General features: G+C 45.7%; 1 protein-coding gene across 2 annotated transcripts in view; it reads right to left on the bottom strand.

The window, feature by feature from the left end:
* Window positions 1–6,889, bottom strand: part of MCMBP (minichromosome maintenance complex binding protein) — a 42,727-nt gene extending 35,838 nt beyond the window's left edge. For both annotated transcript variants that reach the window (XM_023224276.1, XM_023224277.1), the window contains exon 1: window positions 6,451–6,889. In XM_023224276.1, the coding sequence (XP_023080044.1) occupies window positions 6,451–6,508 (58 nt within the window). In that variant the 5' untranslated portion in view covers window positions 6,509–6,889. The remainder of the gene's footprint in view (window positions 1–6,450) is intronic.
* Between the last annotated feature and the right edge of the window lie 18,082 nt (window positions 6,890–24,971).

The following is a 24,971-nucleotide window of genomic DNA, read 5'->3' as shown; positions in this document are numbered from 1 at the left end:
CCTAGGTATATCTGGGAAAGCACCAAAAAATTTATTCATACAAAAACTTGTACATGAATGTTTATAGCAGCACTATTTACAACAGCCAGGAAATAACCCAAGCGTCCATCAGCAAATATGTGGACAAACAAAATGCAGTATAGACACACAATGGCATGTTATTTTCAGTCATAAAAAGGAAAGCAGACTGGGTACAGTGCCTCACATCTGTAATCCCAGCACTTCGGGAGGCCGAGGCAGTGTGAGTGGAGCCTGAGCAACATATTGAGACCCCAAATCTACAAAAAAATGATTTAAAATTAGCTGGGTGTGGTAATACATGCTTGTAGTCCCAGCTACTCAGGAAGCTGAGGCTGCAGGATCACTTGAGACTGGAAGTTCAAGGCTGCCGTGAGCCATGATCTTACCACACAGCATTCCAGCCTGGATGACAGAGCTAGGCTCTGTCACTTAAAAATAAATAAATAGATAGATAGATAGATAGATAGACAGATAAAATAAGGAATGCAGTACTGATTCATACTATGACATGGATGAACCACGAAAATATCATGGTAAATGAAAAGAAGCCAGAGCCCAAAGGCCACATGTTGTATAACTTCATCTACACGAAACGTCCAGAATAGGTAAATCCATGGGCAGAAGTATAGTTGTTGCCAGAGGATGGAAGAGGGGAAGAAATGGGAGAGACTGCTAAAGGTATGGGGTTTCTTTTTGGAGTGATGAAAATGATAGTGGCGGCCGGGCGTGGTGGCTCACGCCTGTAATCCCAACACTTTGCTAGGCCAAGGCATGTGGATCACCTGAGATCAGGAGTTCAAGAGCAGCCTGACCAACATAGTAAAACTCCATCTCTACTAAAAATACAAAAATTAGCCGGAAATGGTGGTGCATGCCTGTAATCCCAGCTACTTGGGAGGCTGAGGCAAGAGAATCGCTTGAACCCGGTAGGCAGGGGTTGCAGTGAGCTAAGACTGCGCCACTGCACTCCAGCCTGGGCAATAGAGTGAGACTCCGTCTCAAAAAAAGAAAAAGAAAACAAAAAAGACAAAGAAAAAAATAGTGGTGATGATTGTTGCACAACATCATTATGAATACAGTCAAAAAAATTAAATTGTACATTTTAAAATAGTAAATTTTGTTATGTGAATTACATTTCAAAGAAAAAAAAATTTTGGACCAGCCTGAGCAATACAGTGAAACACCGTTTCTACGAAAATAAAAAAAGTTAGCAGGGTGTGGTGATGGGCACCTGTAGTCCCAGCTACTCAGGAGGCTGAGGCAGTAGAACTGCTTGAACCTGGGAGGCGGAGGTTGCATCACTGCACTCTAGCCTGGGTGACAGAGCGAGATTCTGTCACAAAAAAAAAAAAAAAAAAAGTGGTTACTTCAATGGAGGGAGTACATATTTCACTCAGTTCATACCATCATGTTGAATTTTTAAAACCATGTGTAAGTTATTATAACTTAAAAACTCCTACGTATGCCATTTGCCATGGCTGCCAGAGCTATTCTTCTCTGAGAACGCCCCCAGTGTTGAGGTGTGGATAATAGTCACGACTGTCCCACCTAACTCTGTGCCATGGCCACAGATGACTGATCCCTGAGTGAATGGATTCTTGACTCCATGTTGTGTCAATCAGATTTTCTATGCCTGAAAATAAAGATGCTAGCTAGCGTGGGTTGGAACTGAGAACAAGTAAATTTGGGAGACATGGAGTAGAGAAAGAGAAAGTGTGCAGAGATGAATGTAGCCCAAGAGAGAAATACTGAGTTGCTTGGATTCCTGCTAGCTCTCCAGTTCCTGATTCCACTCAGTCTCTTCGAATACCCAACCACTCTCCCTGCTGTTGGGTTTTATAGCCTTAATATAAATTAACTTTTTTCAGTGGCCTACCAAGGACAGAGTGGCAGGAGAGGTCCAAGGTGGGTACAGACAATAAGGGCATGGATTGTCTGCTTAGATTCATGGTGATAATAAAAAGCAGACCAACTAACTTTTAGTTCATTTTATTATTGCTTTAAATTCTCTAAAACGCTAGTGATAAAATAGTCTGCTCTGTCCCCCTCCACCTAACACTGCTCTTTTTTGCCTGAGCTAGTCTAGTTCTGTTAGATACAACCAAAGAATCTTAAATATAACCAGAATAATGATCTTGGTCTAACCAATAATTGAAGGGAAAACAGCTAAAGAGGCTGGGCACAGAGGCTCACGCCTGTTATCACAGCACTTTGGGAGGCCAAGGGGGCGGGAGCGGGATGGATCACTTGAGGCCAGGAATTCGAGACCAGCCTGGCCAACATGGCAAAATCCTGTCTTCTACTAAAAATACAAAAATTAGCCGGGCGTGGTGGTGCACGCTTGTAATCCCAGCTACTCGAGAGGCTGAGGCATGAGAATGGCTTGAACTCAGGAGGCTGAGGTTGCAGTGAGCCGAGATCGCGCCACTGCACTCCAGCCTGGGAAACAGAGCAAGACTCTGACTCCAAAAAAAAAAAGAAAGGAGAAATTTTGAGATTTGTGATCTCACTAGCCATTTCAATTAACAACATTTCTGATTAATCAGTCTTTCCACTGCTTTTGTTCAACAAGTGTCCACTGAGCACTTTCAACGTACAAGGCATATTCTAGGAAATTAGGATACAGTGGTGAGTAATGCAGATACAGGCCCGAATTCGCAGGGTCAAAATCCAGCAAAGGAACTTCTGAAATAAGGAATTTCAACAATGCACTTTACACACTATTTTTCAAAGACATGTATAATAGGATCCTGCAGTATCATGGAGCAGGGGTACCCTACTTTAGTACCTAACTTAGGTTCCCAAAGGAAAAGTAAGACTTAGCCAGAAAAGTGGACATGGGATCAGAGGGGGAATCAGGCACAAGAAATAGCAGATGCAAAAGGCCTAGACACAGGTTCAAAATCAAAGAACTGAAAGAAGGTTCAGTGCGGCTGGGATGGAGAGTATGAGGAGGGGGCACGCAGTGATAAAGTCTGAGAGCAAGGCAAGGGTGGAGCCAACAAGGGCCTCATAAACCACTTTAAAAGGCATGGATCAGATAGTAAGGGTAACAAGAAGTCACTGAAGGACCTGGTTCCAGTGTGGAAGGTGGAAGAGAAGCAAGACTGGAGGCAAGAAACCAGTTACAGGGCTGTTCCAGCATCCAGGAAAGAGACTACAATGGCCTTAATTATGACAATAGCATTGGAGATGAGGGTCTGGGCCGGGCACGGTGGCTTATGTCTGTAATCCCAGCACTTTGGGAGGCCGAGGTGGGTGGATCACTAGGTCAGGAGTTCAAGACCAGCCTGGTCAACATGGTGTAACCATCTTTACTAAAAATACAAAAATTAGCTGGGCATGGGGGCATGCACCTGCAATCCCAGCTACTCGGGAGGCTGAGGCAGGAGAATTGCTTGAACCCAGGAGGCTAGGCTGCAGTGAGCCAAAATTGTAACATTGCACCCTAACCTGGGCGACAGAGCGAGACTCAGTCTCAAAAAAACAGAAAAAAAAAAAGAAAAAGAAAATTAGCTGGGCATGGTGGCAGACGCTTGTAATCCCAGCTATTCCGGAGGCTGAGGCAGAATTGCTTGAACCTGGGAAGCAGAGGTTGCAATGAGCCGAGATCACACTGTTGCACTCCAGCCTGGATGACAAGAACGAAACTGCATCACACACACACACACCCCCCTAGAATGGATAAGACACAGTGACCAAATTCAGATCCTGAAAGAGAGTGATTAGCTGGTTATCCAAAATAACTAGCATCACGTGCTAAAAAGTGGTGTACTCTGGATGAGCGCTGTACATAGGTACATAGAACTTCCTGATGTTAGGAATTTCTAGATCTGTGCTAATACAATACCCCCTATCCACATGTAGCTACTGAGCACTTGAAATGAGGTAACACCCAGGAGCTGAATTTTTAATTTTGTGTAATTTTAATTAATTTACGTTTAAATAGCCACACATGGCTACTGCCCTGGACAGCACACTCTAGATTACTGTGACATCTAACTTAAAATATATGACAGAGTTAATAAGTTTATACAACACTATATGACAAGGAAAATAAGAAAGGGAAAAACTCAGGCTGCCGAGCACAGCGGCTCACGCCTGTAACCCCAGCACTTTGAGAAGCCCAGGCAGGCGGATCACGAGGTCAAGAGATCGAGACCATCCTGGCCAACATTGTGAAACCCCGTCTCTACTAAAAATACAAAAATGAGCCAGGCATGGTGGTGCGTGCCTGTAGTCCCAGCTACTCGTGAGGCTGAGGCAGGAGAAAGGCTTGAACCCAGGAGGTGGAGGCTGCAGTGAGCCGAGATCGTGCTACTGCACTCCAGCCTGGGAAACAGTGCGAGACTGTCTCAAAAAAAAAAAAAAAGGAAAAGAAAAAGAAATGCATATTTCAAAATAAAACACACAACCAAACTTAACTTTTCAGTTTAAAAAAACTGTCTAAATATATGCAGAGAAAATAAACTACACAACCACGAACCAGTGGTTATCTTGAAGATGAAGGATCTTTAAAGATCTTTCCTTTTCTGCGATACGTTACTGAACTGTTTTTTTTCTTTTTGTACAATACGTATGCATTACCTATTTGGGGGGAAAACAATTTCCTATCAAACCAAAAAGTGCCTGTACGTTAGCACACAAACATACTTGTAATGCTGTTATGATAAAGGTATGCAATATAATCACAGTGATAGCTTCTACAAACACATTATGATTTTTTTGTAAGACACAACATACATGGGAACAAGACATTCTGGGGAGAAGCACATCAACAAACTTCAAGTTCCCACAACAATCCACAGAATTTAAAAAATACTCTAAAGCTATTATTTTATATCTAAGTTACATCCTCCCTGTACTATGATGAGATGTGCCCCTTAGGATCATACACTTAGGAGACAAAACTTGACACAAATACATTCAAATCTCTATCAAATATGAAATCATCTCATTTATCCAGCAAAATCAGAGTATAGGGTATTTCTCATAAACAAACTTTCTAATATTGGTAACTGAAATTTAACCCTTTAAGCACCGAAACTTTTTACTTTGGAAGGATTTTTGGTAAAAAGTATCTATGCATCTGCACCCTCTTAAACCAATGCTACAATTGAATCTTCATTTGACATCTTGGGGCCATTATCTTGAGCATCGATTATCAGTTCTAGGATTATTATGAAGATAAATTACTAGGATTTAGTGGAGAAATACATGCCCCTTCCTCAAAGCACCCTTGACTGCTATATTGTGAATTCGCCTTTTTTTGTTTGTTTTTTGAAGTATGAAGGTAGTTTTAAATTTCTTCATCAGGCTGTCAGTGTTCACTGGCTAAGTCCGGACGTCTATCCAGGCTTTCTTCTAACGTAATGCCTTTAGTTTCAGCCTAGGAAGCCAGATAACTAAACTAATTAAAATTATAGGTAAATTAATAAGGATTTCCTGAGCACAAGAGGCCCTCCTATAAGAAATACCATACATTGTGTGCCGTCGGTTTTGGCTGCTGAGGATGATTTAGCTTCCTATTGCCTTTTCTCCCTGGTACCCCAAGATGTTTTTTCAATAAGCTAAGGCCGCCCTACAACTCTAACTTAACTCCAGACAAGTCAGGTGTTGCCACCCACAGGGATTTCTAGTTGGGTCTGACTCCACCACTCATTACGTGCAAAAAGACACTGGGGGATGGAACGGTTGTCAAAATGCACAGTTACCGATAACAAATATAAATTTTTCTTTGTATACCCTTCGCAGTCAAGTAGCAACAGCAATCGCAACCAAAATTTACTAAGCTCGCCTGCAGCGTTCTCAGCCCCATGTACAAACTCAAGTAGCTCAGTATTTCTTGCTGGCTCTGGGCACAGGAGCAAATCCAGACTAGATGGATTCTAAAGTCATCCCAACAGGAAAACTAAGCTATGAACATTAAATCTTACCTCTGAGAAAGACAATGAGGGTAACATAGGAGTTAGAAACAACTTCTGTGCAAGCGAGCACTCCGCGACGCACCGGAAGTTTTGAAATATCCTGCGGGCTTCCCACAGGCAAAGTGGTTTCCCTCCCCGCGGCTCTGCGGGCCCTCCCCAGGGTTCGAGGACCTCCCCGAGTTTGTCGCGCACGGGGCCCTGACCCTGCCACAGGCTGGGAGCGAGACCGTCAATCACAGCCCGCGCCCCACGACTTCACCTTGGCGGCTCGCGAGCTGCGACTCGGGCAGGTGGGAGGTACCTGCGGCCCGACTCCTACCCCTACCTGCTGCGACCAGGGGAGAGGCTGTCCCAGCTGGGGCCGGTGCAGGCCCCGGGGCGCCGTCTCGGGCCGCGCGAACCCTCGAGGTGGTACCGCGTGGGGGCCGCGCGGCGGGGCCCGGCCGCGGGTCTCGGCAAACTCGGCTGCCCGCCCGGCCCGCCCCCCGGCGCCGCCACTCACCGAAGAAGCCCTGCACGATTCCCAGCGGGTGGCTGAGCCAATCTTCCCCACACGGCATCTCGTCAGGGGCCGGGGCCGGCGTGGACCGGGCTGAGGCGATCCGCGGGCAGAGCGCGGCCGGGCGGCCGGCGCCCAGCTCCTCTTCGGCGGCTCGGCCGCTCCTCGCTCGCGCCCTCCCACGCACAGCGAGCGGCGGGGCGCGGGCCTCCCGCGCCTCAGGGAGCGGCGGCTGCGGTGGGGCCGCCGAGGAGCTGCTGGCGATGGGCAGGCGGGCGCGTACGGGCCCCTAGCCTTCACTTCGCACAATGGCGGGAAACAGCCGCCGCCGACCGCGCTGCCTGCGACCTGGGTGGAGCTCGCGCGGGGAGGGGCGGCGGGAGCGCGCAGCGCGGCGCGGCTCTGCGGGGCGAGGAGGAGGGGCGGGCCGGGGCGGTGGCGGCGCCGCCATCTTGGAGACGGGCAAAAGGAAGGGCACGCAGAGCCGCTGGAGGCTGCGCAGCGCGGGCCCGGCGTTGTGTTCCAAGGGCGGGGCGTTGTCGTTTGTCCCCATGTGCCGGCGTGTAGCGGGAGCTCCCATAGTGGGCTTATAAGAGCGCAAAGCCAGTCTTTGCACAACAGCTGAAAAGCATAAGCTCAGAGACCTCAGAGTCATCTCTGGGCAAAATTAGTGGGCGGAATCGCCTTGGGAATCCGCCCACCTCCTCTTCGTGCTTTTTTCTTTTTTTGCTGATGGCAGCTCTTTTATCTGGGCCCCTGGCTCGAAACCCTGAGTGGTGACTTTACCTCAGCTGCACAAGGTCTCCCTGAGGAAGGTGCACATTTAGAGAAGGGGAACCTCAGAGGACCCCGCGCTCCTTCTGCAGTCGCGTCAGACCCTGTGGCACAGGGATGGTTCCTTACCGAGGGGCGGGGGCTCTAAACTCGCCAGACCTGGCCTGCGCCCTGGCTGCGAACACCGGGTCGGCTTCTGTCTGGAAGCTGGCAGCCGCCGTCAGGGAGCGGGGCGAGGCGCCTGCGCTGCGCGCCGCCGGGATACCCTGGATAAGGAAGCTACGAAGACCGACTATAGCAGCTTTTTGGGAAAATACCCAAGTTCAAGAGTGAAACTGTGGGAGTCGCTCTGAACTTCTGGTTCAGGAGGCTGTCCGATTAAAAAAAGAAGAAACTCTGTTTTCCCTGGGCCTGGAATGTACCTAGGAAAACCCCAGGCTCATCAGATACATCTACTCAATGAAAAAAGGGCATGGTAACGGGAGGGGAATGACCTGAATGCAATCTACAAAGTGAGGAGCTGAAGGAAAAGAACGGAATCCGCGTCTCAAGTCCTGCTTGAAAAATCCTTCTACCTTTCTAGGTTCTCCACTGGAGCCCTTATCACAAAGCACGGATTGGCAAGAGAAAAATTTAGTAACATGTACATCTTATATGGGCAAAACTCAAGGAAGAGTAACTCGAAGAGGTGGCTTAGAATGGGGGATTACGTAGCATTTACAATGAAGAACAACAACTTTGTGGAGAAATGACGAAAGCAGTTTGAGGTTTCCAAAAGCAGCAGAGTGGGAAGGTAGAGATATGAGAAACTAATGGTAGTTACAGGTAGTGAGTGAAGTGTGTTACGTAGGTTCTTCTAGTGCCATCTCTGGCTGATAAGGGTCTAAAGTTGTCTCTGGTGATTAACTTTTGTCCCTGGTAGAGATGAGGTGGGTAGGCACTAGTGGAAGGGTAGGGAGCTTGTTTTGTACAGATGCTCCTCTGCTTATTCTACTTATGATGGAGTTACATCCCAATAAACCCATTGTAAATTGAAAATGTCGGGGGGAGGGGGGAGGGATTGCATTGGGAGTTATACCTGATATAAATGATGAATTGATGGGTGCTGACGAGTTCATGGGTGCAGCACACCAACATGGCACAAGTATACATATGTAACAAACCTGCACGTTATGCACATGTACCCTAGAACTTAAAGTATAATAAAAAAATAATAAAAAAAAAAGAAAATGTCATTAGTTGAGGCCCAGCGCGGTGGCTCACGCCTGTAATCCCAACACTTTGGGAGGCCAAGGCGGGCAGATCAGAAGGCCAAGAAATTGAGACCATCCTGGCCAACATGGTGAAACCCCATCCCTACTAAAAATACAAAAATTAGCTGGGCGTGGTGGCACGCGCCTGTGGTCCCAGCTACTCTGGAGGCTGAGGCAGGAGAATCACTTCAACCCCGGAGGCGGAGGTTGCAGTGAGCCGAGATCACGCCACTGCACTCCGGCCTGGCGACAGAGCGAGAATGCGTCTCAAAAAAAAAAAGAAAAAAGAAAAAAGAAAAAAAGAAAGTATCATTAGTTGAAAATGTGTTTAATACACGGAACCTATCAAACATCAGTAGGCTACTGCAAACGTGCTCAGAATATTTACATTAGCCTACAGTTGGGCAAAAGCATCTAACACGAAGCCCGTTTTATAATAAAATGTTGTATATCTCATGCAATTTATTGAATACTGTACTGAAAGTTAAAAACAGAATGGCTGTATGGGTAATTGAAGTATGGTTTCTACTGAATGCACGCTGATTTCACACCATCATAAAGTCAAAAAATCTTGTCAAACTATCGTTAAGTTGGGGACTGTCTGGATCTGCTTTTCAATTACCAAGATAATACTACTATAATTAAATTAACAATATTAAAATAATCCTTATGCCAAAGTGGCACATTTTGGAGTGACATTCTGGTTGACTTTAGGGCAAAAACGAGTAGTTTGTATTTTTTAGTGTAAGGTAATTAATTGACACACTAAATTGTATATCTGGTTCTTGTGAGTTTGGGTAAGTTGAGAAAACTTGAGTTTCAAATCCAGGACGTTACCACCATTCCATTCATTCATTTAGGGGACAGGATTGCCAAGACCCTGGCATCAAATGGGGAAATCCCATATTTTTGCTTCATGGCCAGTAACAGGCAAATTAAATGTATGATATAGAAATGTCTGCTCTTAAATCATTGTAAATTTAAATTTACTCTATCTAAATTGCAGTTTGATACCAACTCAGCAGTGGCTAGTATTAGGGAGGAAAAATATTTTTTCCATCTGCCCTTGTAGATTCTATGTTGGACCCCTGAAATAAAAGATAGATTAACAAGAGAAAAATATGCACTTCATTTCATGTACGTTTTACAAGAAATGGGAGCCTTCATAAGGAAATTAAGATCCAAAGAAGCAGTTAAAACCAAGTGTTTTTATGCTAGGTTTGATGAAGAGAGTCACGGAAGAATGTGAGTGAAGTCCAGCAAACTAGGGGAAATTTAGCAAGGCCTGTGTGTTAGATTCCTTTCTGTGTCCCTTCATCTTTAAGATAGGATGCTTCTGTCCTCCAGGAGGAGGGAGGGCAGCTTTCATGGCAGGGTCTTATAATCTGCTTCAGGGGAAGGTCAGGGAGCCATTCCTGCACGTGCTGTTTCTCAAATTCCTTCAGCTTAAAATATTTAATATGCCAAGGTGCCAAATTTCAGGGTGGCAAGTCATGAGTCCCATCTCTGTTAATACTTCAACTTTTGGTTTCTTCTTTGGTAGCGTATTTAGTGATTTATTTTTTTAAAAATTGCTCGGATTTTACTTAAGGAGACACTGTGATCCTTCTGAAATGTAATTATTTTATAATGCGAATAACCCTCCAATTTTTCTGTGGCAAGATGTTTTGCTATTAAATAGTTATGGAGCTGGGGGAGGTGGTGTGCACTTGTAGTCTCAAATACTTGGGAGACTGAGGTGGGAGGATCACTTAAGCCCAGCAGTTCGAGGTTACAGTGAACTATGATCGCGCTACTGCACTCTGGCCTGGGAGACAGAGGAACACCCCATTTCTAAAAATAATAACAATGACAATAATAATGATAAGTAGTTATGAAAATGTAAAAGGCTAGGGGAGGGTTCATGAAGGTCTGTCTCTATGGCAAGATTTCTTTTTTCCCACTATCAGTAACCACACTTCTGCCCTGACCCAAGCCTGTTTTTTTTTTTTTTTTTTGAGACGAAGTCTCGCTCTGTCGCCCAGGCTGGAGTGCAGTGGCACGATCTTGGCTCACTGCAAGCTCCGCCTCCCGGGTTCACGCCATTCTCCTGCCTCAGCCTCCCCTGTAGCTGGGAACACAGGTGCCCACCACCACGCCCGGCTAATTTTTTTTTGTATTTTTAGTAGAGACGGGGTTTCACCATGTTAGCCAGGATGGTCTCGATCTCCTGACCTCGTGATCCGCCCGTCTCGGCCTCCCAAAGTGCTAGGATTACAGGCGTGGGCCACCGCGCCCAGCCCCAAGCCTGTATTTTTAAGGAGGGCATTAAGTAACTCTGTCTATAGAAAATTACTGAGAGAGTGGCCAGGCACGGTGGCTCACGCCTGTAATCCCAGCACTTTAGGAGGTCGAGGTGGGTGGATCATGAGGTCAGGAGAGCTAGACCATCCTGGCTAATACAGTGAAACCTGGTCTCTACTAAAAAAAGTACAAAAATTAGCCGAGTGTGGTGGCACGTGCCGGTAGTCCCAGCTACTTGGGAGGCTGAGGCCGGAGAATCGCTGGAACCCGGGGGTGGAGGCTGCAGTGAGCTGAGATTGCGCCACTGCCCTCTAGCCTGGGCAACAGAGCGAGACTGGGTCTCAAAAACAAAAACAAACAAAAAATTACTGAGAGAGCACTGGAAATACTGGGGTGAAAAAAGAGATTCCATCTCTGCCCTCATGGAACATACAGCCTAGTAGAAGACTTATTACTAATTACTCACAATAGGTGCTAGGCAAGAATAGGTGCAGATTTATAAGAGGAATAAACAGAGGTGTACCTGTTCTAGTGAGGAAATGATAAGGGTTGGATGTGTGCCCCAGAGTTTGTGTGCTGGAAACTTAATCCCCAATGCAACAGTGTTGAGAAGTAGGACCTTTATGGGGGCAGGGCCCTTATGAAGCGATTAATGTCACTATTGCAGGAGTAGGTTGGTTATAAAAGTGAGTTTGGCTCTTTCTTCCGATGTGTGTGCAGGGATGCACACACGCACACACACACACATGCATGCTCTTGCTTATGCTCTCTTTCTTTCACCTTCTCTCACCCTCTTTCCATTTGCCTTATGATGATGCAGCAAGAAAGCCGTTGTCAGATGCCAGCACCTTGATATTGAACTTCCCAGCCTCCAGAACTATAAGAAATACATTTATTTATTTATTTATTTATTTATTTATTTATTTATTTATTTATTTATTTATTATATCCTTTTTTGAGAGGGAGTTTTGCTCTTGTTGCCCGGGCTGGAGTGTAATGGCGCGATCTCGGCTCACCGCAACCTCCACCTCCCAGGTTCAAGCGATTCTCCTGCCTCAGCTGGGATTACAGGCATGTCCCACCACGGCTGGCTAATTTTGTGTTTTCAGTAGAGATGGGGTTTCTCCATGTTGGTCAGGCTGGTCTCAAACTCCTGACCCCAGGCGGTCCACCTGCCTCAGCCTCCCAAAATGCTGGGATTGCAGGTGTGAACCACTGTGCCCAGCCAATCAATTTTCTTTATAAATTACCCAGTTTGTGGCAATGTTATGGCAGCACAAAATGTTCTAAAACAAGGGAATGGGGAAGACTTGTGGGTAGGAGAAAAGGATGCTTCAGGGCTTCTCTGAAAATGTGACATTTACACTAGAATTTGAAAGATAAATAACAGTAAGGTGAAAATTGTCGGGGAAAGATTTTGTAAGCTTTAAGACTACAAAAACGAAAACCTGTACAGGAAAACCGAAATAGTTACAATTTAGTATATGACTTGCTATTGAAAGTGTTTACATAGTCACAGTCAAGTTACAATTTAAACATTGATCTAACCAACTTTATAATTAACTATTTTGGGAGGCTGGTGGGGAGGTGAAGGACTCACATATGTGATGATGACCAAGAAGATAAAAAAAGAGCAAAATCCTAATCTTTCATTTGAAAACTCAACAGATAATGCAATGGAAGAAAAAGGGAAAATCACAAGTGGCAATGGAATCATGTTGATTTAGGAATACAGCAATGCTGAAAAACCAGCTGAAAGAGGTGAAAGTAGTTGCCTCCAGGTTGGGGTAAATGGGGTAAACATTTGCTAGTTTTCTGTGTACTTATCAAAAATGCAATACCAACTAGATTTCCACTCGGTTGTAAGATCCCTGAAGCAATGATTTTGGTATTTGTATGCTGTTTTGTTTCCCAGCACCTAGAATAGTGCCTCACGTATAATAGATGCTCAATAAATAGTTGCTGAATGAATAATGCCAACTTTCTATAAACTGCCTAAATATCATCTCTAGATATTTAGACACATCAGATACTTAGATACACTACTTCATTTTCTTGGACATCTTTTCCAGAGTCTTTTGACCTATTCCAGCCTGGACTTGCTACCTTTTACTTCTGGTCCAAAATTGTCTTCCTAGGATCTTCTACCTAGGATCTTCTACCACCATTACCTTAAAGATTATCTTTTTTTTCCTCTTTCTTCTTTTTATTGAGACCTCAAAAAAAAAAAAAATCTGTTCTCCTCCTCTTCCATAGTTATAGATAGGTTGCCCAGTGAAGAACTGCATTTCTCAGCTATAGACATATAGCTGAGGTTGGTTTCCCAGCAAGGGACCACATTTCCCAGACATCTTTGCAGCCAGATAAGGCTGTGTGATTAAGTTCTTACCAATGAACTCATGAGTGAGTGAGATGTTTGGAACTTCCACTTCTATTACTTTTTTTATAGAGACAGTATCTTCTCATGTTGCCCAGACTGGTCTCGAACTCCTGGGCTCAAGCAATTCTCCTGCCATGGCCTCCCAAAGTGCTGGGATTACAGGCATGAGCCACTGTGCCCAGCCGAACTTCGATTTTTTACGGAAAAAAAAAATTGGCCCTGCATGTTTTTTCGTCCTTCCTGATACACGGGAGGGTGATAACTAGAATGACCTGCTTAAAGACGCCTTGGATTTTTATGTGAACATTGCAGTCTGAGGTCTCTTTATATAGCTGCCAGCATTTGCTCTTATTAGTTCAGAAATTCGTATCAGAAGTGGGGTGCTATCATAACAAACAGAAAATAATGTGGCTCTAATTTCGTGGTCAGATAATGGGTGGTGATACATGAAAGCAGAATGCTCCAGAAAAATAAAGGGGTGATTTGATTCAGACTGTTGCAAGCGGGAGAGCATCCATTCATGAACATCACTAACAGGAGGGTTAATATTTGGGGCTTTATAAAAACAAAGGAATCATTGAGGAAGGGTGGAGGCAGGTCTTATGTTGGAATATGCAAGAGCAAAGTGGTCCTTTGCAATTAACCCTTTCTCAGAACACAAAAAGGTAGCGGGGATTCCTGAACTGTTTTTGTTTTTTGGGAGTAGGAAAAATTGGGAAGATGGCATTGACCAAGTTACAATGTTTCTGGTCTAATTGCTGCAGAGGTTGTGGGTCAGAGTTTTATTGTTAACTGTAGTCTGACTGCTGGGCACAGTGGCTCATGCCTGTAATCCCAGCACTTTGGGAGTCCAAGGTGGGTGAATTGCTTGAGCCCAGGAGTTCGAGACCAGCTTGGGCAAAGTGGTGAAACTCCGTCGTCTGTAACAATAATACAATAATTAGTTGGTGTGTGCCTGTAGTTATAGCTACTTGGGGGTGAGGTGGGAGGATCACTTGAGCCCAGGAGGTTGAGGCTGCAGTGAGCCGTAATTGTGCCACTGCACTTCAGCTTGGGTGACAGAATGAGACGAGACCCTGTCTAAAAAAATAAAAATTAAATATAATCTGACCATTGTCTGTTTGTATATGTACTTCTCTTAGAAATATTGTGCGAGCCATGTATGTAATTTAAAAGTTGTCAGCAGTCATACTTTAAAAAGTAAAAATAAATAGGTAAATTAATGTTTATTTTTTTTATTTTTTGAGATGGAGTCTTGCTCTGTCACCCAGGCTAGAGTGCAGTGGTGTGATCTCAGCTCACTGCAACCTCCACCTCCTGGGTTTAAGTGATTCTCCTGCCTCAGCCTCCCGAGTAGCTGGGATTATAGGCACGTGCTACCACGCCTGGCTAATTTTTGTATTTTTAGAAGAGTCAGGGTGATCCACCCATCTTGACCTCCCAAAGTGTTGGGATTACAGGCGTGAGCCACCACGCCCAGCCATAAATTAATTTTAGTAGTATATTTAACCCAGCATGTCAAAAATAATACAATTTGAAAAAAGAATCAATACAAATATTATTAATAAGATATTTTACTTTGTTTCCTGTAATCTTTGAAATTCTGTACGTATTTTATACTTATAGCACTTCTCAGTTCAGATAGTCATATGTCTAGTGCTCACCAGACACAGGTGGCTAGAGGCCACCACATTGGACAGCACAAGAGATATTGGGACTTTACAGGGCTGGAAATGCCAACCAATTCAATATTCAAATCATAGGAGGTAAAATTTCTTGCTGAAAACTGTTTTCAAGGGTGCTTTGAGACTTCTTGGGTAATCAGAAGAATCCAGTCTTATGGCAAAGTTCAAATCAAGGATGGTCCTCTCCTACGGGAGCCTATTTCAAATCACTTCAAGGCAACCCCCAATTAGGCTGAAAAATAAGCTTGAATCAGACAAGGAAGTAAAGAATTTGGAACTGACTGGAAATAAAATACCAGGAGTAGGGCCTGAAAACACCAGCAACTGTCCAGCCTAGGCAACATAGGGAGATCCCATCTCTACAAAAATCAAAATGAAATAAACAAGCCAGGCATGGTGGCACAGGCCTGTGGTCCAGCTACTCAGGAGGCTGAGGTGAAAGGATCGCTTGGGTCTGGGAGGTTGAGGCTGCAGTGAGCCGTGATCATGCCACTGTACTGCAGCCTGGGTGACAGAGCAAGATCCTGTCTCAGAAAACAAACAACAACAACAACAAACAACCTAGGAACTTGTACAGGCCTCAAAAGCAAGTCTTAGGCCTCAAACTTTTACCAGCAAGAAATGGGCTGTCAAAGCTGTACAGCCCACCAAAGAGGGACAGACGTGCTTCCCGATGCCCCTCCCCCCCCCTTTTTTTGAGATGGAGTCTTGCTCTGTTGCCCAGGCTGGAGTGCAGTGGCATGATCTCAGCTCACTGCAACTTCTACCTCCCAGGTTCAAGTGATTCTCCTGCCTCAGCCACGAGTAGCTGGGACTACAGGCATGTGCCACCACGCCTGGCTAATTTCACCATGTTGACCAGGCTGGTCTTGAACTCTTGACCTCAAATGATCTGCTCACCTTGGCTTCCCAAAGTGTTGGATTATAGGTGTTAGCCACCATGCCTGGCCCTGATGCCACTTAAAAAAAATTTTTTTTGAGACAGGGTCTCACTCTGTCATCCAGGCTGGAGTGCAGTGGTGCAATCACAGCTCAAAGCAGCTTCGACCTCCCAGGCCCAACTGATTATCCTGCTTCAGTCTCCAAGGTAGCTGGGACCACAGGGATGCACCACCATGCCTGGTATTTTATTTTATTATTTTATTTTATTTTCTATTTTATTTTATTTATTTTATTTTGTTTTGAGTAGAGACAGGGTCTTGCCATGTTGCCCAGGCTGGTCGTGAACTCCTGGGCTCAAGTGATCCTCCTGCCTCAACCTCCCAAAGTATTGGGATTACAGGCATGAACCACCGCACCTGACCCCCTAATGTCACATTAGATATGGCCAAGGAAGATCATGGATCAGGAGATATCTCCCTGTATTAGTTCGCATTTTGTGTCGCTATAAATACATGAGGTTGGGTCACTTATGAAGAAAAGAGGTTTAATTGTCTCACAGTTCTGCAGGTTGTACAGGAAACATGGTGCTGGCATCTGCTTCTGTTGAGGGCCTCAGGAAGCTCACAATCATGGAAGAAGGCGAAAGGGGGCAGGTGCATCACATGGCAAAAGTGAGAGCAAGAGAAGGAGGCAGGTACCATAATCTTTTAAATGACCAGATCTTGCCTGAACTTAGAATGAAAACTCATTATTGTTGTGAGGACAGCACCAAGACATCCATGAGGGATCTGCCCCCATGACCCAAATACCTCCCACCAGGCCCCACCCCAACATTGGGAATCATATTTCAACACGAGATTTGGAGGGGACAAACATCTAAACCATAGTACTTCCTGAGGGCAAAGCCAGTGCCTCAGATGACTGTAGACTGAGGAGTTATTTCCAGCGGGCCGGGGAGTTATTAACATACCCGAGGCAGCCGGACTAACCATGAAAATTTTCCACTCTGAGAGCAGGGCGCATTTCCAATTCATGCCTATCAGGATTCAATCATTTCTGTGAAACTGATTGCTGTGTTTTCCATTCCTCCTTTTTTTCCACTGGGGGCTTGATGGAAGTTACGTTGTTCTTGCTCCACTATTGGCTATTGGGCATCTTACAGTCATGGTTCACTAGACTATAAAGAGCCACATTTGGATGCAATCAAAATGGTTGAGCTATGCTTAAAGATCCTGGAATTTTAAGTTGGATGTAGGTGGTTGCCTCCCTTGGGAAGGGACATAGACATATGTTCTATGTCTGGGAAGGGTGGGAATTTGCTAGCCAGAGGGGCAGACTGTGGTAGCAATTGTCATTTGCCCACCAAATCTTCTTCCTCCACAGTTATATGTAGTTAGAATGTATTTTCCCAGGTGGGGACTGTATCTTCCAGCTCTTCGTGCACCTAGATATGCCTTTTGTGGAAGTTCTCATCAATGGAATGTGAACAGAAGGGATGCAACTTCTGCCCCACTTGTTAAGATGAAATATTTGTCCCTCAACTGCTTTGACCTTTCCTGCTAACTTGAATGGCAATAACTACAGCAGCCTTGGCAGCCCTATGTTGAAGACAGAAAGCTGGGTACCAACATGTACTCTTATGAGAGTGAGGACTGAGCTTCTATCTTGTTTGAGCCATTGCATTTTTGGGTCCTTTTGTTAAAGTAGCTTACTGTCCCCTACTATACCTTAGAGCAGTTACTTTAGAAAGCTTGGAATTATAAACCCTTCCTCTGCTACTTGGACATGTAAATCTTTGACACACCAATCAGCACTCTGTAGAAACACACCAATCAGTGCCCTGTGTCTAGCTAAAGGAATGTAAATGCACCAATCAGCGCTCTGTGGCTAGCTAAAGGATTGTAAATGCACCAATCAGCACTCTGTAAAGTGGACCAATCAGCACTCTGTAAAATGGACCAATCAGCAGGACATGGATGGGGACAAATAAGGGAATAAAAGCTAGCCACCCCCAGCCAGCAGCGGCAACCCGCTCAGGTCCCCTTCCACACTGTGGAAGCTTTGTTCTTTCGCTCTGCACAATAAATCTTGCTGCTACTCACTCTTTGGGTCTGTGCCACCTTTAAGAGCTGTAACACTTACCACAAAGGTCTATGGCTTCATTCTTGAAGTCAGCGAGACCAAGAACCCACCAGAAGGAACCAACTCCGGACACATCTTGGCGACCACAGAGGGACTATCACCAAGCAGTGAGTACCATCTTTTGCTTGCTATACTGTCCTATTTTTTCCTTAGAATTCGGGGGCTAAATACTGGGCACCTGTTGGCCAGTTAAAAGCAACTAGCATGGCTGCCGGACTAAAGACATGGGTGTCAGGCTTTCTGGGTAAGAGCTAACAACCCCCAACTCTTTGGAGTTGGGAGCAGTGGTTTGCCTGGAACCAGCTTCCACTTTTCCTGTACTTCTGGGCTGAGCCGAGGGTCAACAGAGAGGAAGGCCTTTCAGCCCTGGGGTCCTGACAAAAAGTTGGTTGACCCTGTAGCCATGAGCGGAACTCCCAAAGTCCCATCGCCCAAGCGAGATGCACCCATCTATCCTATCTATCCTGATTCTTGCCTCCTGGGTCCTAATGCCTGTCAGACAAACTTCCTCTCACCTCTCTTATCTGAGGCTAGTCCTGCTTCTAAAAACCACTCCCTGTCTCTAGTGCTTTTCTAGTTTCTCCTATAAGAATGATTTCTAGTATAAACTTCAGGACTCTGTTCCCTTCTTTAGGCACCTGGGCTCACCAATCAGAAAGACATAATTTTTGCCCAAAGTGCCACTGAGTAGGGAGACCGACTATCCTTTTAGGATCCCTCCTCAGACAAGCAGGCCTAACAAAGCCTATTCCTGAAGCTAGGATACGGGGAGCCTCAGAAATGATATCCTTCCTATTCACATGATGATAAGTGAGGACAAAAGACACTCTTCCAACCCTGGGAAAATCCTTTACCTCCCTCAGGGTATGGCCTTCCACTTCATTTTTGGGGTATAACATCTTTATAGGGCAGGTGTAAGGTTCCAATACTAACAGGAGAACACTTAGGAGTCTAACAGGTTTTTGAGAATGTGTCAGTAAGGGCCACTAAATCTGATCTTCCTTGGTCCTCTTTGTGGTCTAAGAGGAAAATTGGGGTTTCTGCTGCTGTGTCGGTGAGCGCAACTATTCTGATCAGCAGGGTCCAGGGACTGTTGCGGGTTCTTGGGCAAGAGAGGTTTCTGCTGCTGTGTCGGTGAGCATGACTATTCTGATCAGCGGGATCCAGGGACCATTGTGGGTTCTTGGGGAAGAGGGGTTTCTGCTGCATCAGTGAGCGCAACTGTTTTGATCAGCAGGCTCCAGGGACCATTGTGGGTTCTTGGGCAAGAGGGGTTTCTGCTGCTGCATTGGTGAGCGCAACTATTCTGATCAGCAGGGTCCAGGGACCATTGCGGGTTCTTGGGCAAGAGGAGAAAACAAACAAACCAAAACTGTGGGCGGTTTTTTCTTTCAGATGGAAAACACTCAGGCATCAACAGGCTCATTCTTGAAATGCATCCTAAGCCATTGGGACCAATTTGACCCACAAACCCTGAAAAAGAAGTGGCTCGTTTTTTTTCTGCACTATGGCCTGGCCCCAATATTCTCTCTCTGATGGGGAAAAATGGCCGCCTGAGGGAAGTATAAATTACAATACCATCCTGCAGCTTGATCTTTTCTTTAAGAGGCAAGGCAAATGGAGTGAAATACCTTATGTCCAAGCTTTCTTTTCACTGAAGGAGAATCCACAACTATGCAAAACTTGCAATTTACATGCTGCAAGAGGACCTCTCAGCTTACCCCCATATCCTAGCCTCCCTATAGCTCCCCTTCCTAGTAATGATAAGCCTCCTCTAATCTCCCCTGCCCAGAAGGAAATAAGCAAAGAAATCTCCAAAGGACCACAAAACCCCCTGGGCTATCAGTTATGTCCCCTTCAAGCTGTCGGGGGAGGGAAGTTTGGCCCAACCCGGGTACATGTCCCTTTCTCCCTCTCTGATTTAAAGCAGATGAAGACAGACCTGGGAAAGTTTTCAGATAATCCTGATAGGTATATAGATGTCCTACAGGGTCTAGGGCAAACCTTCAATCTCACTTGGAGAGATATCATGCTATTGTTAGATCAAACCCTGGCCTTTAATGAAAAGAATGTGGCTTTACGCTGCAGCCTGAGAGTCTGGAGATACCTGGAAAGGTACAAATTCCCTACTGGTCAGCAAGCGATCCCCAGTATGGATCTCCACTGGGACCTCAACTCAGATCATGGGGACTGGAGTTGCAAACATCTGTTGACCTGTGTTCTGGAAGGACTAAGGAGAATTAGGAAAAAGCCCATGAATTATGCAATGATGTCCACCATAACTCAGGGAAAGGAAGAAAATTCTTCTGCCTTCCTCGAGTAGCTATGGGAGGCCTTAAGAAAATATACTCCACTGTCACCCAACTCACTCGAGGGTCAATTGATCCTAAAAGATAAATTTATTACCCAATCAGCTGCAGATATCAGCAGAAAGCTCCAAAAGTGAGCCCTGTTCCCTGAACAAAATCTGGAGGCATTATTAAACTTGGCAACCTCAGTGTTCTATAATAGGGACCAAGAGGAACAGGCCAAAAAGGAAAAGCGAGATCAGAGGAAGGCCGCAGCCTTAGTCATGGCCCTCAGACAAACAAACCTTGGTGGTTCAGAAAGGACAGAAAATGGAGCAGACCAATCACCTGGTAGGGCTTGTTACCAGTGTGGTTTGCAAGGACACTTTAAAAAAGATTGTCCAACAAGAAAGAAGCTGACCCCTCGCCCATGTCCAGTATGTCGAGGCAATCACTGGAAGGTGACTGCCCCAGAAGACAAAGGTTCTCTGGGCCAGAAACCCCCAACCAGATGATCTAACAACAGGCCTGAGGGTACCCGGGGCAAGCGCCAGCTCATGTCATCACCCTCACTGAGCCCTGGGTATGTTTAACCATTGACAGCCAGGAAATTGACTTCCTCCTGGACACTGGCATGGCTTTCTCAGTGTTAATCTCCTGTCCTGGAAGGCTGTGCTCAAGGTCCATTACCATCCGAGGAATCCTGGGATGGCCTGTAACCAGGTATTTTTCCCACCTCCTCAGTTATAATTGGGAGACTTTGCTCTGTTCACATGCCTTTCTTGTTATACCTGAAATTCCCATACCCTTATTAGGGAGGCACATATCAGCCAAAGCTGGAGCTACTATCTACATGAATATGGGGAAGAAGTTACCCATTTGTTGTCCCCTGCTTGAGGAGGGAATAAACCCTGAAATCTGGGCATTGGAAGGTCAATTTGGAAGGGCAAAAAATGCCCACCCAGTCCAAATCAGGCTAAAAGATCTCACCACTTTTCCTTATCAAAGGCAATATCCTTTAAGGCCTGAAGCTCATACAGGATTACAGGATATTTGTTAGACATTTAAAAGCTCAAGAATTAGCAATAAAATGCAACAGTCCCTGCAACACCCCAATTCTAGGAGTACAAAAACTGAATGGTCAGTGGAGACTAGTGCAAGATCTTAGACGCATCAGTGAGGCAGTAATTCCTCTATATCCAGTTGTACCCAACCCCTATACCCTGCTCTCTCAAATACCAGGGAAAACAGAATGGTTCACTATTCTGGACCTCAAGGATGCCTTCTTCTGTATTCCCCTGCACTCTGACTGCCAGTTTCTCTTTGCCTTTGAGGATCCTACAGACCACACATCCCAATTTATGTGGACAGTCTTGCCCCAGGGGTTTACGGATAGTCCTCATCTGTTTGGTCAGGAACTGGCCCAAGATCTAGGCTACTTCTCAAGTCCAGGCACTCTAGTCTTTCAGTATGTGGATGATTTACTTTTGGTTACCAGTTTGGAAGCCTCCTACCAGCAGGCCACTCTAGATCTCTTGAACTTTCCAGCTAATCAAGGGTACAAGGCATCTAAATCGAAGGTCCAGTTCTGCCTATAACAAGTCAAATATCTAGACCTAATTTTAGCCAGAGGAACCAGGGCCCTCAGCAAGGAACGAATACAGCCTATACTGGCTTACCTTGCCCTAAGACATTAAAACAGTTGCAAGAGTTCCTTGGAATCACCGTTTTTTGCCGACTATGGATCCCTGGATACAGCGAGATGACCAGACCCCTCTACATTCTAATCAAGGAGACCCAGAGGTAAATACTCATTTAGTAGAATGGGAACCAGAGGCAGAAACAACCTTCAAAACCTTAAAGCAGGCCCTAGTACAAGCTCTAGCCTTAAGCCTTCCCACAGGACAAAACTTCTCTTTATACATTACAGAGAGAGCAGGAATATCTCTTGGAGTCCTTACTCACACTCGTGGGACAACCCCATAACCAGTGGCATCCCTAAGTAAGGAAACTGATACAGTTGCAAAAGCCTGGCCTAACTGTTTACAGGTAGTTGCAGTGGTGGCCATCTTAGTGTCAGAGGCTATCAAAATGATATAAGAAAAGGATCTCACTGTCTGGACTACTCATGATGTAAATTGCATACTAGGTGCCAAAGGAAGTTTATGGCTATCAGACAACCGCCTGCTCAGATACCAGGTGCTACTCCTTGAGGGACTGGTGCTTCAAATATGCACATGTGCGGCCCTCAATCCTGTCACTTTTCTCCCAGAGGATGGAGAACCATTCGAGCATGACTGCCAACAAATTATAGTCCAGACTTATGCCGCCCGAGAGGATCTCTCAGAAGTCCCCTTAGCTAATCCTGACCTTAACCTATACACTGATGGAAGTTCATTTGTGGAGAATGGGATACGAAGGGCAGGTTATGCCATAGTTAGTGATGTAATAGTACTTGAAAGTAAGCCTCTTCCCCCAGGGACCAGCACCTAGTTAGCAGAACTAGTGGCACCTACCCAAGCCTTAGGAAGGGAAAAAGAATAAGTGTGTATACAGACAGCAAGTATGCTTATCTAATCCTACATGCCCATGCTGCAATATGGAAAGAAAGGGAGTTCCTAACCTCTGGGGGAACCCCCATTAAACACCACAAGGAAATCATGGAGTTGTTGCCTGCAGTCCAAAAACCCAAGGAGGTGGCAGTCTTACACTGCTGAAGCCATCAAAAAGGGGAAGGAGAGGGGAGAACAGCAGCATAAGCAGCTGGCAGAAGCAGGGAAAGACCAGCAGAGAGTAGGAAAGACAGAGAAAGAGAGAGAGAAAGAGAGAAAATCAGGGAGAGAAGGAAAGATAGACAGGGGAAAGACAGAAAGTCAAAGAAACAGAGAGAGGAAGAGACAGAGACAAAGAAGGAGTCAAAGAGAGAAAGAGATAGAAAGTCAAAGAGAAAGAGAGAGACATAGTAAAGAAAAAACAGTGTACCCTATTCCTTTAAAAGTCAGAGGAAATTTAAAACCTATAATTGATAATTGAAGGTCTTTTCCATGACCCTATAACACTCCAACACCACCTGGTTGTCAGTGTAAACAAAGGCATAGCCTGAAAGCACTGAGGCCACTGACAACCCATAGCCTTCCTATCAAAAATCCTTAACCTAGCAGGTTTCCTAACAGGGGACCTAATATTAATTACAATACAAAGGTCCAACTAGAGCTAGGAGGAACTCCCTTCAGGACAGGACTGATAGATGGTTCCTCCCCAGCGATTAAGGGAGAAAGACACAATGAGTATTCAGTAAGTGATAAGGAAACTCTTGAATAAGCAGAGTTAGGAAAATTGCCTAATAATTGGTCTGTTGAAACGTGCTTGAGCTGTTTGCACTCAGCCAAACCTTAAAGTACTCACAGAATCTGGAAGGAGCCATCTATACCAATTCTAAGTTAATATGGACTGAACGAGGTCTTATTAATGCAAAGAATAATTGAAATCCCAAACCTACAAGGTTTTCAACAAAAGTAAAGTTTGCTAAAAGTTAACAGTGTAACATGTATTATCCTACTACCACACACTCTCAAAGGATTTCTCAGACAGTTTGCAAGAAGTAACAAAATCTATCCTTATTCTACAATCCCAAATAGACTCTTTGGCAGCAGTGACTCTCCAAAACTGCTAAAGCCTAGACATCCTCACTGATGACAAAGGAGGACTTTGCACCTTCTTAGGGGAACAGTGTTGCTTTTACACTAACCAGTCAGGTATAGTATGAGATGCCGCCTGGCGTTTACAGGAAAAGGCTTCTGAAATCAGACAACGCCTTTCAAATGCTTATATCAACCTCTGGAGTTGAGCGATATGGCTTCTCTCCTTTCTCGTTCCCATGACAGCCATCTTGCGATTACTCGCCTTCGGGCCCTGTATGTTTAACCTCCTTGTCAAATTTGTTTACTCTAGGATCAAGGCCATCAAGCTACAGATGGTCTTACAAATGGAACCCCAAATGAGCTCAACTAACAACTTCTACCGAGGACCCCTGTGTTTGGACGAATGGAGGCAAGATAGTGCACTTCCGGGTTCTTCATCCCCCCACCCCCAACTGTTCCCGCACGCGCGAAAATGCAGCCGGCGCCCAGGGAGGGTGCAGACCAACTGGGCATGCGCCAGGTGACGTCAATCTGAAGAGACCAAGATTTACCTGGTCGCACCTGCGGAACGCCCCCCCGACACGCCCGTGCCCTGCCTATTGCCCTCCCACTCCTAGAAAAGCCACTCTTGGCCATTGAGCCACGCGGCCTTCTCACAGCCCGGCGGACTTCCCAGCTTCCCAGTCCTGTCGGGATGTCGGAACTCCGTCCGAGAGCTTGGGGGAGGGGAACTCTGCCGGCCTTCTTTGCCGGAGGCCGACAGACTTCTTCTCCACACCTTAGGTTACTAAAATAAACTAGCAGTTTTGCGCCTGACCTTTGCCTACTTGCTGGTTCTTTTGTGCTCGCTCTGGTGGTCTTAGAAAAACAAGACAGATGGTGCCGAACCCAGGAGGAGACCCCTCCTCAGGGCCCCCAGGGTCCGGGGAGCCTCCTCCTCCTCGTTCCACGCCGTGGACGGACCAGGACCTGAGACCCGCTTCCCTCACTCTCATGGCCTCTCTGGGGTAAGTGCCCTTGTCTCCTCTTTACCTCCCTCGGCCAGAAATCCTGTGCAGGTCCGAGGTCCATTTGGAGCCACCAAGTGGCTCGGGAGACCCCTTCAGGACGGAGACGTCCGCCTGAAGGTAATCTCCACTTTGGCTTCAAGAGCCTCCAGTCTGTCTCTGCTGGTTCCAAAGGACGCTTTGAAGCCA

The sequence above is a fragment of the Piliocolobus tephrosceles genome, chromosome 9 (assembly GCF_002776525.5).
Source record: "Piliocolobus tephrosceles isolate RC106 chromosome 9, ASM277652v3, whole genome shotgun sequence".
NCBI classification, from domain to species: domain Eukaryota; kingdom Metazoa; phylum Chordata; class Mammalia; order Primates; family Cercopithecidae; genus Piliocolobus; species Piliocolobus tephrosceles.
Note: the sequence above shows the minus strand (reverse complement) of the source record. Positions and strands in the feature narration are given on the sequence as shown.